This window comes from Bombina bombina, chromosome 4 (genome assembly GCF_027579735.1).
Source record: "Bombina bombina isolate aBomBom1 chromosome 4, aBomBom1.pri, whole genome shotgun sequence".
NCBI classification, from domain to species: Eukaryota; Metazoa; Chordata; class Amphibia; order Anura; family Bombinatoridae; genus Bombina; species Bombina bombina.
In genome coordinates, this window is record NC_069502.1 from 664,461,339 (window position 1) to 664,475,362 (window position 14,024).

The 14,024-nt window shown below is 40.5% G+C and overlaps 1 protein-coding gene across 1 annotated transcript in view; it reads left to right on the forward strand.

The window, feature by feature from the left end:
• TBC1D32 (TBC1 domain family member 32) overlaps positions 1–14,024 on the forward strand; it is a 695,824-nt gene that overhangs the window by 122,706 nt on the left and 559,094 nt on the right. The window contains exons 5-6 of the mRNA XM_053710787.1: positions 7,011–7,082; positions 9,024–9,149. Coding sequence (XP_053566762.1) covers positions 7,011–7,082; positions 9,024–9,149 — 198 coding nt within the window. The remainder of the gene's footprint in view (positions 1–7,010; positions 7,083–9,023; positions 9,150–14,024) is intronic.

Below are 14,024 nucleotides of genomic sequence, written 5' to 3' on the forward strand. Positions count from 1 at the left end.
ATGAATTGACAAGAGTATAAATAAGTGATACAATCAAAATGGAGTCATCTTGATAAAGGCTCAGAGGAGAGCCGAAACGCGTAGAAGTGACTCCAAACCTTTCCGGATTACAAATATCTATCAGTCCGATAGATTGGCAGCTGAATAACTTTTAGAGCTTTCTACTTTTCAAAAGATCCATACACCTGACGTCACCGGTTACCTGAGAGGCCACTGTGGGACACGTGAGTAGATACAATGGCTACACCAGCTCACACACGCTGAACATCCAGGCGGAACACTCACCTTCCCTAAACCAGTAGCGAAAACCTCTCATAAGTCCGGTAAGGTGACAGTGTAATACTATTACACAAGGAATTTCAACATATTACTTTGCCTACATATGACCAAAAGGGCTCTTGGTAGAGACACAACATAATTACAAATACTCTTACATCTCTGTTGACCGTCTACATTTTTACTAGATGGGCGATAGTTCTTATTTGCCCCTTTTAGCCTTGCTTTCTGTCTTTCCTACCTGTTCTATCTTTCTCCTCTGCTCGGCTATTCGTAAATTAAGTGGGGTGAGGAGGTGGGAAGGATTAAAGCTCTTGTGAAGGTTCTTGATCTTCTCCTAATGGCAGGAAATATATCCCCACATGCTATGGACACCTATGTACTCTCTTCATCCAGACGGAGAGAAAGTTATCAGTAAGTATAAATTCTGTTTTTATATCACAGAATATAAAAATAGATTGTTAGCTTGACCGTGCACAGTTTTAGTATATATTTTAGCATTAGAAAAAACAGCTACTGATTGGTTTTAAAAATTTCAAATTGGACTATGTTGTTTTTGAGGTAGTAGCTTAGGTTTTAATATCGCATTAGGCGGCCGTAGAATATCCAGATAATATCCGCATAACCCATAATTAAAACCACATCTCTAAAAAAAACAATTTGGCAATTCCTAATTGTTCAGTATAGCTGGTTAGTTGGTTGACATTACTAGGTGATTATTATCACTATTACTATTATTATGAATACAATAAGGTAGATTTGATTCCATATAAGAAATTTGTAAATTATTTAGAAAAATCCCTCTAAGTAATGTGGTGTGTTTGTATGTATGTATTATTATTATTGTTATTATTTCTTCTGTTATGTGTGATCAGTCCACGGGTCATCATTACTTCTGGGATATAACTCCTCCCCAACAGGAAATGCAAGAGGATTCACCCAGCAGAGCTGCATATAGCTCCTCCCCTCTACGTCAGTCCCAGTCATTCTCTTGCACCCAACGACTAGATAGGATGTGTGAGAGGACTATGGTGATTATACTTAGTTTTTATGACTTCAATCAAAAGTTTGTTATTTTACAATAGCACCGGAGCGTGTTATTACTTCTCTGGCAGAGTTTGAGGAAGAATCTACCAGAGTTTTTTACTATGATTTTAACCGGAGTAGTTAAGATCATATTGCTGTTCTCGGCCATCTGAGGGAGGTAAAAGCTTCAGATCAGGGGACAGCGGGCAGATGAATCTGCATTGAGGTATGTAGCAGTTTTTATTTTCTGAATGGAATTGATGAGAAAATCCTGCCATACCGTTATAATGACATGTATGTATACATTTCAGTATTCTGGGGATGGTATTTCACCGGAACTACTCTGTTAAAAGTCACTAATCCTTTTAATAAGTATTTATCATGTTAAACGTTTTTGCTGGAATGTAGAATCGTTTACATTTCTGAGGTACTGAGTGAATAAATATTTGGGCATTATTTTCCACTTGGCAGTTGTTTGCTTTTAATTGTGACAGTTTCGTTTCTCTTCACTGCTGTGTGTGAGAGGGAGGGGCCGTTTTTGGCGCTCTTTGCTACGCATCAAAAATTTCCAGTCAGCTACTCTTATATTTCCTGCATGATCCGGTTCATCTCTGACAGATCTCAGGGGTCTTCAAACTTCTTTGGAGGGAGGTAGATTCTCTCAGCAGAGCTGTGAGAATTTTATATTGACTGTGAATAAAAACGTTGATCTGTAATTTTTTATGTCAAATTTAATTATTGTTATTTTACTAATGGGAACAAACCTTTACTAAAAGTTGTGTTGTTTTAAAGTTTGATGCTATAACTGTTTTTCAGTTCATTATTTCAACTGTCATTTAATCGTTTAGTACCTCTTTGAGGCACAGTACGTTTTTGCTAAAAAAGATTATAACCAAGTTGCAAGTTTATTGCTAGTGTGTTAAACATGTCTGACTCAGAGGAAGATATCTGTGTCATTTGTTCCAATGCCAAGGTGGAGCCCAATAGAAATTTATGTACTAACTGTATTGATGCTACTTTAAATAAAAGTCAATCTGTACAATTTGAACAAATTTCACCAAACAGCGAGGGGAGAGTTATGCCGACTAACTCGCCTCACGCGGCAGTACCTGCATCTCCCGCCCGGGAGGTGCGTGATATTATGGCGCCTAGTACATCTGGGCGACCATTACAGATAACATTACAAGATATGGCTACTGTTATGACTGAAGTTTTGTCTAAATTACCAGAACTAAGAGGCAAGCGTGATCACTCTGGGGTGAGAACAGAGTGCGCTGACAATACTAGGGTCATGTCTGATACTGCGTCACAGCTTGCAGAGCATGAGGACGGAGAGCTTCATTCTGTGGGTGACGGTTCTGATCCAAACAGATTGGATTCAGATATTTCAAATTTTAAATTTAAATTGGAGAACCTCCGTGTATTACTAGGGGAGGTTTTAGCAGCTCTCAATGATTGTAACACCGTTGCAATACCAGAGAAATTGTGTAGGTTGGATAAATACTTTGCGGTACCGGCGAGTACTGACGTTTTTCCTATACCTAAGAGACTAACTGAAATTGTTACTAAGGAGTGGGATAGACCCGGTGTGCCGTTCTCACCCCCTCCAATATTTAGAAAGATGTTTCCAATAGACGCCACCACTCGGGACTTATGGCAAACGGTCCCTAAGGTGGAGGGAGCAGTTTCTACTTTAGCTAAGCGTACCACTATCCCGGTGGAGGATAGCTGTGCTTTTTCAGATCCAATGGATAAAAAATTAGAGGGTTACCTTAAGAAAATGTTTGTTCAACAAGGTTTTATATTGCAACCCCTTGCATGTATCGCGCCGATTACGGCTGCGGCAGCATTTTGGATTGAGTCTCTGGAAGAGAACCTTAGTTCATCTACGCTAGACGACATTACGGACAGGCTTAGAGTCCTTAAACTAGCTAATTCATTCATTTCGGAGGCCGTAGTACATTTAACCAAACTTACGGCTAAGAACTCAGGATTCGCCATCCAGGCACGTAGGGCGCTGTGGCTAAAATCCTGGTCAGCTGATGTTACTTCTAAGTCCAAATTACTTAATATACCTTTCAAGGGGCAGTCTTTATTTGGGCCCGGTTTGAAAGAAATTATCGCTGACATTACAGGAGGTAAGGGCCACGCCCTACCTCAAGACAAAGCCAAAGCTAAGGCTAGACAGTCTAATTTTCGTCCCTTTCGGAATTTCAAAACAGGAGCAGCATCAACCTCCACTGCACCAAAACAGGAGGGAGCTGTTGCTCGTTACAGGCAAGGCTGGAAACCTAACCAGTCCTGGAACAAGGGCAAGCAGGCCAGGAAACCTGCTGCTGCCCCAAAGACAGCATGAACCGAGAGCCCTCGATCCGGGACCGGATCTAGTGGGGGGCAGACTTTCTCTCTTCGCCCAGGCCTGGGCAAGAGATGTTCAGGATCCCTGGGCGCTAGAGATCATATCTCAGGGATACCTTCTAGACTTCAAATTATCTCCCCCAAGAGGGAGATTTCATCTGTCAAGGTTGTCAACAAACCAGATAAAGAAAGAAGCGTTTCTACGCTGTGTACAAGATCTGTTATTAATGGGAGTGATCCATCCGGTTCCGCGGTCGGAACAAGGACAAGGGTTCTACTCAAACCTGTTTGTGGTTCCCAAAAAAGAGGGAACTTTCAGGCCAATCTTAGATTTAAAGATTCTAAACAAATTCCTAAGAGTTCCATCGTTCAAAATGGAAACTATTCGGACAATCTTACCCATGATCCAAAAGGGTCAGTACATGACCACAGTGGATTTAAAAGATGCTTACCTTCACATACCGATTCACAAAGATCATCACCGGTACCTAAGGTTTGCCTTCTTAGACAGGCACTACCAGTTTGTAGCTCTTCCATTCGGATTGGCTACGGCTCCAAGAATCTTCACAAAGGTTCTGGGTGCCCTTCTGGCGGTACTAAGACCGCGAGGGATTTCGGTAGCTCCGTATCTAGACGACATTCTAATACAAGCTTCAAGCTTTCAAACTGCCAAGTCTCATACAGAGTTAGTTCTGGCATTTCTAAGGTCGCATGGATGGAAAGTGAACGAAAAGAAGAGTTCTCTTTTTCCTCTCACAAGAGTTCCATTCTTGGGGACTCTTATAGATTCTGTAGAAATGAAGATTTACCTGACAGAAGACAGGTTAACAAAGCTTCTAAATGCATGCCGTGTCCTTCATTCCATTCAACACCCGTCAGTAGCTCAATGCATGGAGGTGATCGGCTTAATGGTAGCGGCAATGGACATAGTACCTTTTGCACGCCTACACCTCAGACCGCTGCAATTGTGCATGCTAAGTCAGTGGAATGGGGATTACTCAGATTTGTCCCCTACTCTGAATCTGAATCAAGAGACCAGAAATTCTCTTCTATGGTGGCTTTATCGGCCACACCTGTCCAGGGGGATGCCATTCAGCAGGCCAGACTGGACAATTGTAACAACAGACGCCAGCCTACTAGGTTGGGGCGCTGTCTGGAATTCTCTGAAAGCTCAGGGACTATGGAATCAGGAGGAGAGTCTCCTTCCAATAAACATTCTGGAATTGAGAGCAGTTCTCAATGCCCTTCTGGCTTGGCCCCAATTAACAACTCGGGGGTTCATCAGGTTTCAGTCGGACAACATCACGACTGTAGCTTACATCAACCATCAGGGAGGGACAAGAAGCTCCCTAGCAATGATGGAAGTATCAAAGATAATTCGCTGGGCAGAGTCTCACTCTTGCCACCTGTCAGCAATCCACATCCCGGGAGTGGAGAACTGGGAGGCGGATTTTTTGAGTCGCCAGACTTTTCATCCGGGGGAGTGGGAACTTCATCCGGAGGTCTTTGCCCAAATACTTCGACGTTGGGGCAAACCAGAGATAGATCTCATGGCGTCTCGCCAGAACGCCAAACTTCCTCACTACGGGTCCAGATCCAGGGATCCGGGAGCGGTTCTGATAGATGCTTTGACAGCACCTTGGAACTTCGGGATGGCTTATGTGTTTCCACCCTTCCCGCTGCTTCCTCGATTGATTGCCAAAATCAAACAGGAGAGAGCATCAGTGATTCTAATAGCGCCTGCATGGCCACGCAGGACTTGGTATGCAGATCTAGTGGTCATGTCATCCTGTCCGCCTTGGTCTCTACCTCTAAGACAGGACCTTCTGATACAGGGTCCATTCAAACATCAAAATCTAACTTCTCTGAAGCTGACTGCTTGGAAATTGAACGCTTGATTTTATCAAAACGTGGTTTTTCTGAGTCGGTTATTGATACCCTGATACAGGCTAGGAAGCCTGTTACCAGAAAGATTTACCATAAAATATGGCGTAAATACCTATACTGGTGCGAATCCAAACGTTACTCCTGGAGTAAGGTTAGGATCCCTAGGATATTGTCCTTTCTACAAGAAGGTTTAGAAAAGGGTTTATCAGCTAGTTCATTAAAGGGACAGATTTCAGCTCTGTCCATCTTGTTACACAGGCGTCTGTCAGAAAATCCAGACGTCCAGGCCTTTTGTCAGGCTTTAGCTAGGATCAAGCCTGTGTTTAAAGCTGTTGCTCCGCCATGGAGTTTAAACTTAGTTCTTAACGTTTTACAGGGTGTTCCGTTTGAACCCCTTCATTCCATTGATATAAAATTGTTATCTTGGAAAGTTCTGTTTTTAATGGCTATTTCCTCGGCTCGAAGAGTCTCTGAGTTATCAGCTTTACATTGTGATTCTCCTTATCTGATTTTTCACTCAGATAAGGTAGTTCTGCGTACTAAACCTGGGTTCTTACCTAAGGTAGTCACTAACAGGAATATCAATCAAGAGATTGTTGTTCCATCCTTGTGTCCAAATCCTTCTTCAAAGAAGGAACGTCTTTTACACAATCTGGATGTAGTTCGTGCCCTCAAGTTCTACTTGCAGGCAACTAAAGATTTTCGCCAAACTTCTTCCCTGTTTGTCGTTTATTCTGGACAGAGGAGAGGTCAAAAAGCTTCTGCTACCTCTCTCTCTTTTTGGCTTCGTAGCATAATACGTTTAGCCTATGAGACTGCTGGACAGCAGCCTCCTGAAAGAATTACAGCTCACTCCACTAGAGCTGTGGCTTCCACTTGGGCCTTTAAGAATGAGGCCTCTGTTGAACAGATTTGCAAGGCTGCAACTTGGTCTTCGCTTCATACTTTTTCCAAATTTTACAAATTTGACACTTTTGCTTCTTCGGAGGCTATTTTTGGGAAAAAGGTTCTTCAGGCAGTGGTTCCTTCTGTATAATGAGCCTGCCTATCCCTCCCGTCATCCGTGTACTTTTGCTTTGGTATTGGTATCCCAGAAGTAATGATGACCCGTGGACTGATCACACATAACAGAAGAAAACATAATTTATGCTTACCTGATAAATTCCTTTCTTCTGTTGTGTGATCAGTCCACGGCCCGCCCTGTTTTAAGGCAGGTAAATATCTTTTAAATTATACTCCAGTCACCACTTCACCCTTGGTTACTCCTTTCTCGTTGATTCTTGGTCGAATGACTGGGACTGACGTAGAGGGGAGGAGCTATATGCAGCTCTGCTGGGTGAATCCTCTTGCATTTCCTGTTGGGGAGGAGTTATATCCCAGAAGTAATGATGACCCGTGGACTGATCACACAACAGAAGAAAGGAATTTATCAGGTAAGCATAAATTATGTTTTTTCTTTACAGAGTTACACATTTATGAACCAAGAACAATTGCAGCTTATAGCCGAGCAGCTGGATCCTAACCAACCTGAAGAGGTACAGAAGCAATTGATCACTCCTTACATTTTTAAAAATAATTAAGCCAATTGTCTAACAGTGGAGTTCTTTTTCAAAAGGATATCATTACCTTTTTTTCACTCACCCATTGCAGAGTATTCTCAGTTTATGCATAAACATTATACAATAACTGTATATACTAATATTTACAGAAAGTTAATTTGACTAAACAACTGTATAGTCTATTTATGAGTGCATGCAATTAGTTTGAAAAGAATGTGTTCTCAGGGCCGGATTTGCCATTAGGCACAGTAGGCATGTGCCTACAGGCGCATTGCAGCGAGGGGCACCACGGCGTTGGCTGTAGAGTCAGTGTATTTAAAAAAAACAAAAAAAACTTTTTTTTTTATTTTTATGTATGACTTTGCTGTAGATAGATATAGATTGCTTTATTGAATAGTACACTTGCTCATCTGGGAGGCTGCTGAAGCATCATTAAACTTTTACTGTCTGTTTCACTTACGCCCGTTTTGGTGAAGGGGGCGTGGTGGGTCGAGCCGAGGAGTGACTAGCAAATAGCAAGCAAGTATATACCCTTATCCCTCCCACCATAACTCCAGTCAGTGCCGTGGTCGGCGCACTCAGGCAGCGCCATGCCCATGTTTGGTTTGTGGATTGCGGGTTTGGGGAGGGTGGCGTCACAGCAACATTGCCCACGTCATGTGATGCCGGTTGCCGCCCCCAGAGACATAGTAGCGGCAAAGTGAAGTGAGCTGAGTGCTCATTGCTGCTGTCAGAGCCTGTCGCCTGCCCTAAGTGCCCTCGCCTGTCTGCTGAGTGAGTAGTAGTCCGACAAGAAAATTGCTGTCTCAGTCTGACTCTCTGTAACTTAAGTTAGTTCTTCTGTGCTGTAGACTTCTACAGTAACTAACAGTCAGTAATTTAGTTATCTGACTGTGACCAAACAGCCTTTCTCAAGACGGTAAATAAAAAAATTAGGTTCTGGAAACATCCATCTCACTATGACTATCTCGACTCAGAGTAAATTACTATGCTATGAAGCTGTGCTGACAGCCTGACACTGGTCTCAATGTTTCCTGTTGGAAGAAAAATTTGCACATTGTTTTGCAGGATAAGTGTTTGAAAAAATTACTCTGAGTCTCTGAGTAAATTACTCAGAGTAATGTATTCAAACACTTTTCCTTCTGCAAAACAATGTGCAATTTTTGTATTCCTATAGGAAACTTTGAGACCAGTGTCTGCTTCATAGCATAGTAATTACTAAACACTCATGTTTTACAGTAAACCGTTAATTTCTCACCCAAAACACAAAAATGAGTTTGTTCCTCTGAGTGAGGGCGGAGTACAAAATTGAACCCCAAGAGGCTGAATAAGTCCTGTCCAGGGAGCCTCTATCAATAAAAAAATAAAATAAATTACCAGAGATATCTTCAATACATACATTTAAAAAGCTGTGTGTATGTAATGTTCCATCCATTTTTGATAGCGGTTTTCAATTGTATGGCCATTTGAGTTAAGTTAAAGGGACATAAACCCAAAATTATTCTTTCATGAATCAGATATAGAATACAATTTAAAACAACTTTCCAATTTGCTTCTATTATCTAATTTGCTTCATTCTCTTGATATCCTTTGTTGAAAAGCATATCTAGATAGGCTTAGTAGTTTTAATGTTTTACATATAATATTTATTTTTAGTTGTCCTAAATAATAATAAAAAAAGTCTTCAGTTTTGTTTACTTTTTGGGGGGGCGGGGGCTTCAGATTTTTGTGCCTACAGGCACCTGAGATGTAAATCCGGCCCTGTGTGTTCTCAGGAGAATTTTTATCTAAATGAATGATGTAGTAAGGAATTTTAGTTAAATGTGCTTTACCACAAATTGTTTTGATAACACCGTCAACAAAAACAAGCTTAGTAAATGTATACAGTATAATAAACCGCCTTCTCTTTCTTTCAAGGTGCGCAAAGAAGCTATACAAACTCTCTGTTTTGCTCCTCCTTCTGATGTTCTCAACTGTGAATGTTGGAATGTTCTTCATAAGAACCTCACTTTATCTCTTGCAGATCCAGACTCGGCATTTACAGTAAGTATGGCGGTAAAACCTTTTTTATGCTTTTTTGTTCCTCTTGTCCTGTAATTATATCTCTAATAGTAGCTTAACAGACTGAGTATGATGATAGTACAGATAATGATCTGCATTTTGTTTTCTCGGTGAAAAAAAATTAGGCATCCTTAAAGCTAATAGATTCATCTCTGTGCAGTTTCATTTTACCTGAACTTTGATAGGGCTGGTTTTGGTGTTGTAGCTGGATAAAATACATATTATATAATTTTCTGTTGTTACATTGTGCAACTCAGTGTTTCTTTAGTATTACTATTATCAAATAAAGTAAAATGATTTATGTCTTTTGTCACTTCCCTAAATGTATTGAGTGTAGGCGACCATGTTTCTCATTTCAATGTAAAATATGGTATATAAACTTTCTCAGAGAAAGCATGTGTGCATTGGTCAGTAAAGTTTAGACTGCTCATGGATGATGTAAAGGTAAGAATTAGCAGCTCCATGGTTGAGTATATCTGAAGAAAGAGTCACGTTATTTTACTTAGGGTAAGTTTTTTGTTGTTGTTTTTTTTATGCTGATTGCCTGGAATTTATTTCTTATCTTTGCCCAACTGAAATATAATCCTTATATGTATGTGTGTACTTGATCATTAGCATGCAGTTACAAAAGGTATATTTAAGTATGCATATAGCTTATGTGTCTGTATTTCTGGAAATCAGATCACATTGACAACACATTAATGGTGATCCAGTAGCTAATAAACAGACATTTTTATTTTAAATCTCTATGTATCATTATGTTATGGAGAAATTTGATGGAAGTGAATGTGATTGAATACAAGCATGTTCCTTTTTCTTACATCAATTGTGTATTTACCTACAGAGCTTATCTCCTTTAGGGTTATGGAAAGGAATATGTACATTACCATTAAAAAAGCTTTTGTTCCTGACCTACAGACAGTTACTGGGCACTGATCAGCACTATCTATCTATCTATCTATCTATCTATCAAGCTGTGGTGAGTTAAAGGGATATTCCAGCCCAAATTGGAAACCACATGGGTGCATTTTGGTATTGAACAGAAGCAATTTTGTAATATACATGCATTAGCAAAAATGCTTCTAATAAAAGTTATAGCTATTTCAAAAGTGTATTTAAGTATGCACCGTGCACCAGCATTTTAAACACAACACTTGTTCTGAGAGCCTAAGGTGCTTGTACTATCTGGTAATGACTCCATTTGTTAATTGCTGACATGATACAAGCCCCATTGATGATCTAAGCAGCTGCATTATTTAAAATGTGGGTGCAGTGAAAATATCTAGCTATGCTTCACATGCACATGCAGAGAAAAAATGTTAACACTAAAACAGTGATAACTCTTAAAAGAAGCATTTTTGCTAATACATTTATATTGCAAATATGTTTCTGCTCAAAGATGCAATAAATCTATGTGCATTTATATTTTGACTGGAATGTCCCTTTAATACAGTTCCAAGAGATAATGTGTGTTGTCTTTCCATTGAAGGTAATATTCTTCTGGTAATTCTATTCTCTCTACGATCAGGAGACAGATGTTTGCCAGGATAGAAGGAACGGCTCTACTTACTTAGGCCTAGATTTGGAGTTCGGCGGTAGCCGTCAAAACCAGCGTTAGAGGCTCCTAACGCTGGTTTTGGCCGCCCGCTGGTATTTGGAGTCAGTGATTAAAGGGTCTAACGCTCACTTTTCAGCCGCGACTTTTCCATACCGCAGATCCCCCTACGCCATTTGCGTAGCCTATCTTTTCAATGGGATCTTTCTAACGCTGGTATTTAGAGTCGTTTCTGAAGTGAGCGTTAGAGCTCTAACGACAAGATTCCAGCCGCCTGAAAAAAGCAGGAGTTAAGAGCTTTCTGGCTAACGCCGGTTCATAAAGCTCTTAACTACTGTACCCTAAAGTACACTAACACCCATAAACTACCTATGTACCCCTAAACCGAGGCCCCCCCACATCGCCGACACTCGATTAAAATTTTTAACCCCTAATCTGCCGACCGCCACCTACGTTATATTTATGTACCCCTAATCTGCTGCCCCTAACCCCGCCGACCCCTGTATTATATTTATTAACCCCTAACCTGTCCCCCACAACATCGCCGCCAGCTACTTAAAATAATTAACCCCTAATCTTCCGACCGCAAAGCGCCGCCACCTACGTTATCCCTATGTACCCCTAATCTGCTACCCCTAACACCGCCGACCCCTATATTATATTTATTAACCCCTAATCTGCCCCCCACAACGTCGCCGACACCTGCCTACACTTATTAACTCCTAATCTGCCGAGCGGACCTGAGCGCTACTATAATAAAGTTATTAACCCCTAATCCGCCTCACTAACCCTATCATAAATAGTATTAACCCCTATTCTGCCCTCCCTAACATCGCCGACACCTACCTTCAATTATTAACCCCTAATCTTCCGATCGGAGCTCACCGCTATTCTAATAAATGGATTAACCCCTAAAGCTAAGTCTAACCCTAACACTAACACCCCCCTAAGTTAAATATAATTTACATCTAACAAAATAAATTAACTCTTATTAAATAAATTATTCCTATTTAAAGCTAAATACTTACCTGTAAAATAAATCCTAATATAGCTACAATATAAATTATAATTATATTATAGCTATTTTAGGATTAATATTTATTTTACAGGTAACTTTGTAATTATTTTAACCAGGTACAATAGCTATTAAATAGTTAAGAACTATTTAATAGTTACCTAGTTAAAATAATAACAAATTTACCTGTAAAATAAATCCTAACCTAAGATATAATTAAACCTAACACTACCCTATCAATAAAATAATTAAATAAACTACCTACAATTACCTACAATTAACCTAACACTACACTATCAATAAATTAATTAAACACAATTCCTACAAATAAATACAATTAAATAAACTAGCTAAAGTACAAAAAATAAAAAAGAACTAAGTTACAGAAAATAAAAAAATATTTACAAACATAAGAAAAATATTACAACAATTTTAAACTAATTACACCTACTCTAAGCCCCCTAATAAAATAACAAAGCCCCCCAAAATAAAAAATTCCCTACCCTATTCTAAATTAAAAAAGTTACAAGCTCTTTTACCTTACCAGCCCTGAACAGGGCCCTTTGCGGGGCATGCCCCAAGAAGTTCAGCTCTTTTGCCTGTAAAAAAAACATACAATACCCCCCCCCCCCAACATTACAACCCACCACCCACATACCCCTAATCTAACCCAAACCCCCCTTAAATAAACCTAACACTAATCCCCTGAAGATCTTCCTACCTTGTCTTCACCATCCAGGTATCACCGATCCGTCCTGGCTCCAAGATCTTCATCCAACCCAAGCGGGGGTTGGCGATCCATAATCCGGTGCTGAAGAGGTCCAGAAGAGGCTCCAAAGTCTTCCTCCTATCCGGCAAGAAGAGGACATCCGGACCGGCAAACATCTTCTCCAAGCGGCATCTTCGATCTTCTTCCATCCGGAGCGAAGCGGCAGGATCCTGAAGACCTCCAGCGCGGAACATCCATCCGGACCGACGACTGAACGACGAATGACTGTTCCTTTAAGGGACGTCATCCAAGATGGCGTCCCTCGAATTCCGATTGGCTGATAGGATTCTATCAGCCAATCGGAATTAAGGTAGGAATTTTCTGATTGGCTGATGGAATCAGCCAATCAGAATCTAGTTCAATCCGATTGGCCGATCCAATCAGCCAATCAGATTGAGCTCGCATTCTATTGGCTGATCGGAACAGACAATAGAATGCAAGCTCAATCTGATTGGCTGATTGGATCAGCCAATCGGATTGAACTTGATTCTGATTGGCTGATTCCATCAGCCAATCAGAAAATTCCTACCTTAATTCCGATTGGCTGATAGAATCCTATCAGCCAATCGGAATTCGAGGGACGCCATCTTGGATGACGTCCCTTAAAGGAACAGTCATTCGTCGTTCAGTCGTCGGTCCGGATGGATGTTCCGCGCTGGAGGTCTTCAGGATCCTGCCGCTTCGCTCCGGATGGAAGAAGATCGAAGATGCCGCTTGGAGAAGATGTTTGCCGGTCCGGATGTCCTCTTCTTGCCGGATAGGAGGAAGACTTTGGAGCCTCTTCTGGACCTCTTCAGCACCGGATTATGGATCGCCAACCCCCGCTTGGGTTGGATGAAGATCTTGGAGCCAGGACGGATCGGTGATACCTGGATGGTGAAGACAAGGTAGGAAGATCGTCAGGGGATTAGTGTTAGGTTTATTTAAGGGGGGTTTGGGTTAGATTAGGGGTATGTGGGTGGTGGGTTGTAATGTTGGGGGGGGGGGGGTATTGTATGTTTTTTTTTACAGGCAAAAGAGCTGAACTTCTTGGGGCATGCCCCGCAAAGGGCCCTGTTCAGGGCTGGTAAGGTAAAAGAGCTTGTAACTTATTTAATTTAGAATAGGGTAGGGAATTTTTTATTTTGGGGGGCTTTGTTATTTTATTAGGGGGCTTAGAGTAGGTGTAATTAGTTTAAAATTGTTGTAATATTTTTCTTATGTTTGTAAATATTTTTTTATTTTCTGTAACTTAGTTCTTTTTTATTTTTTGTACTTTAGCTAGTTTATTTAATTGTATTTATTTGTAGGAATTGTGTTTAATTAATTTATTGATAGTGTAGTGTTAGGTTAATTGTAGGTAATTGTAGGTAGTTTATTTAATTATTTTATTGATAGGGTAGTGTTAGGTTTAATTATATCTTAGGTTAGGATTTATTTTACAGGTAAATTTGTTATTATTTTAACTAGGTAACTATTAAATAGTTCTTAACTATTTAATAGCTATTGTACCTGGTTAAAATAATTACAAAGTTGCCT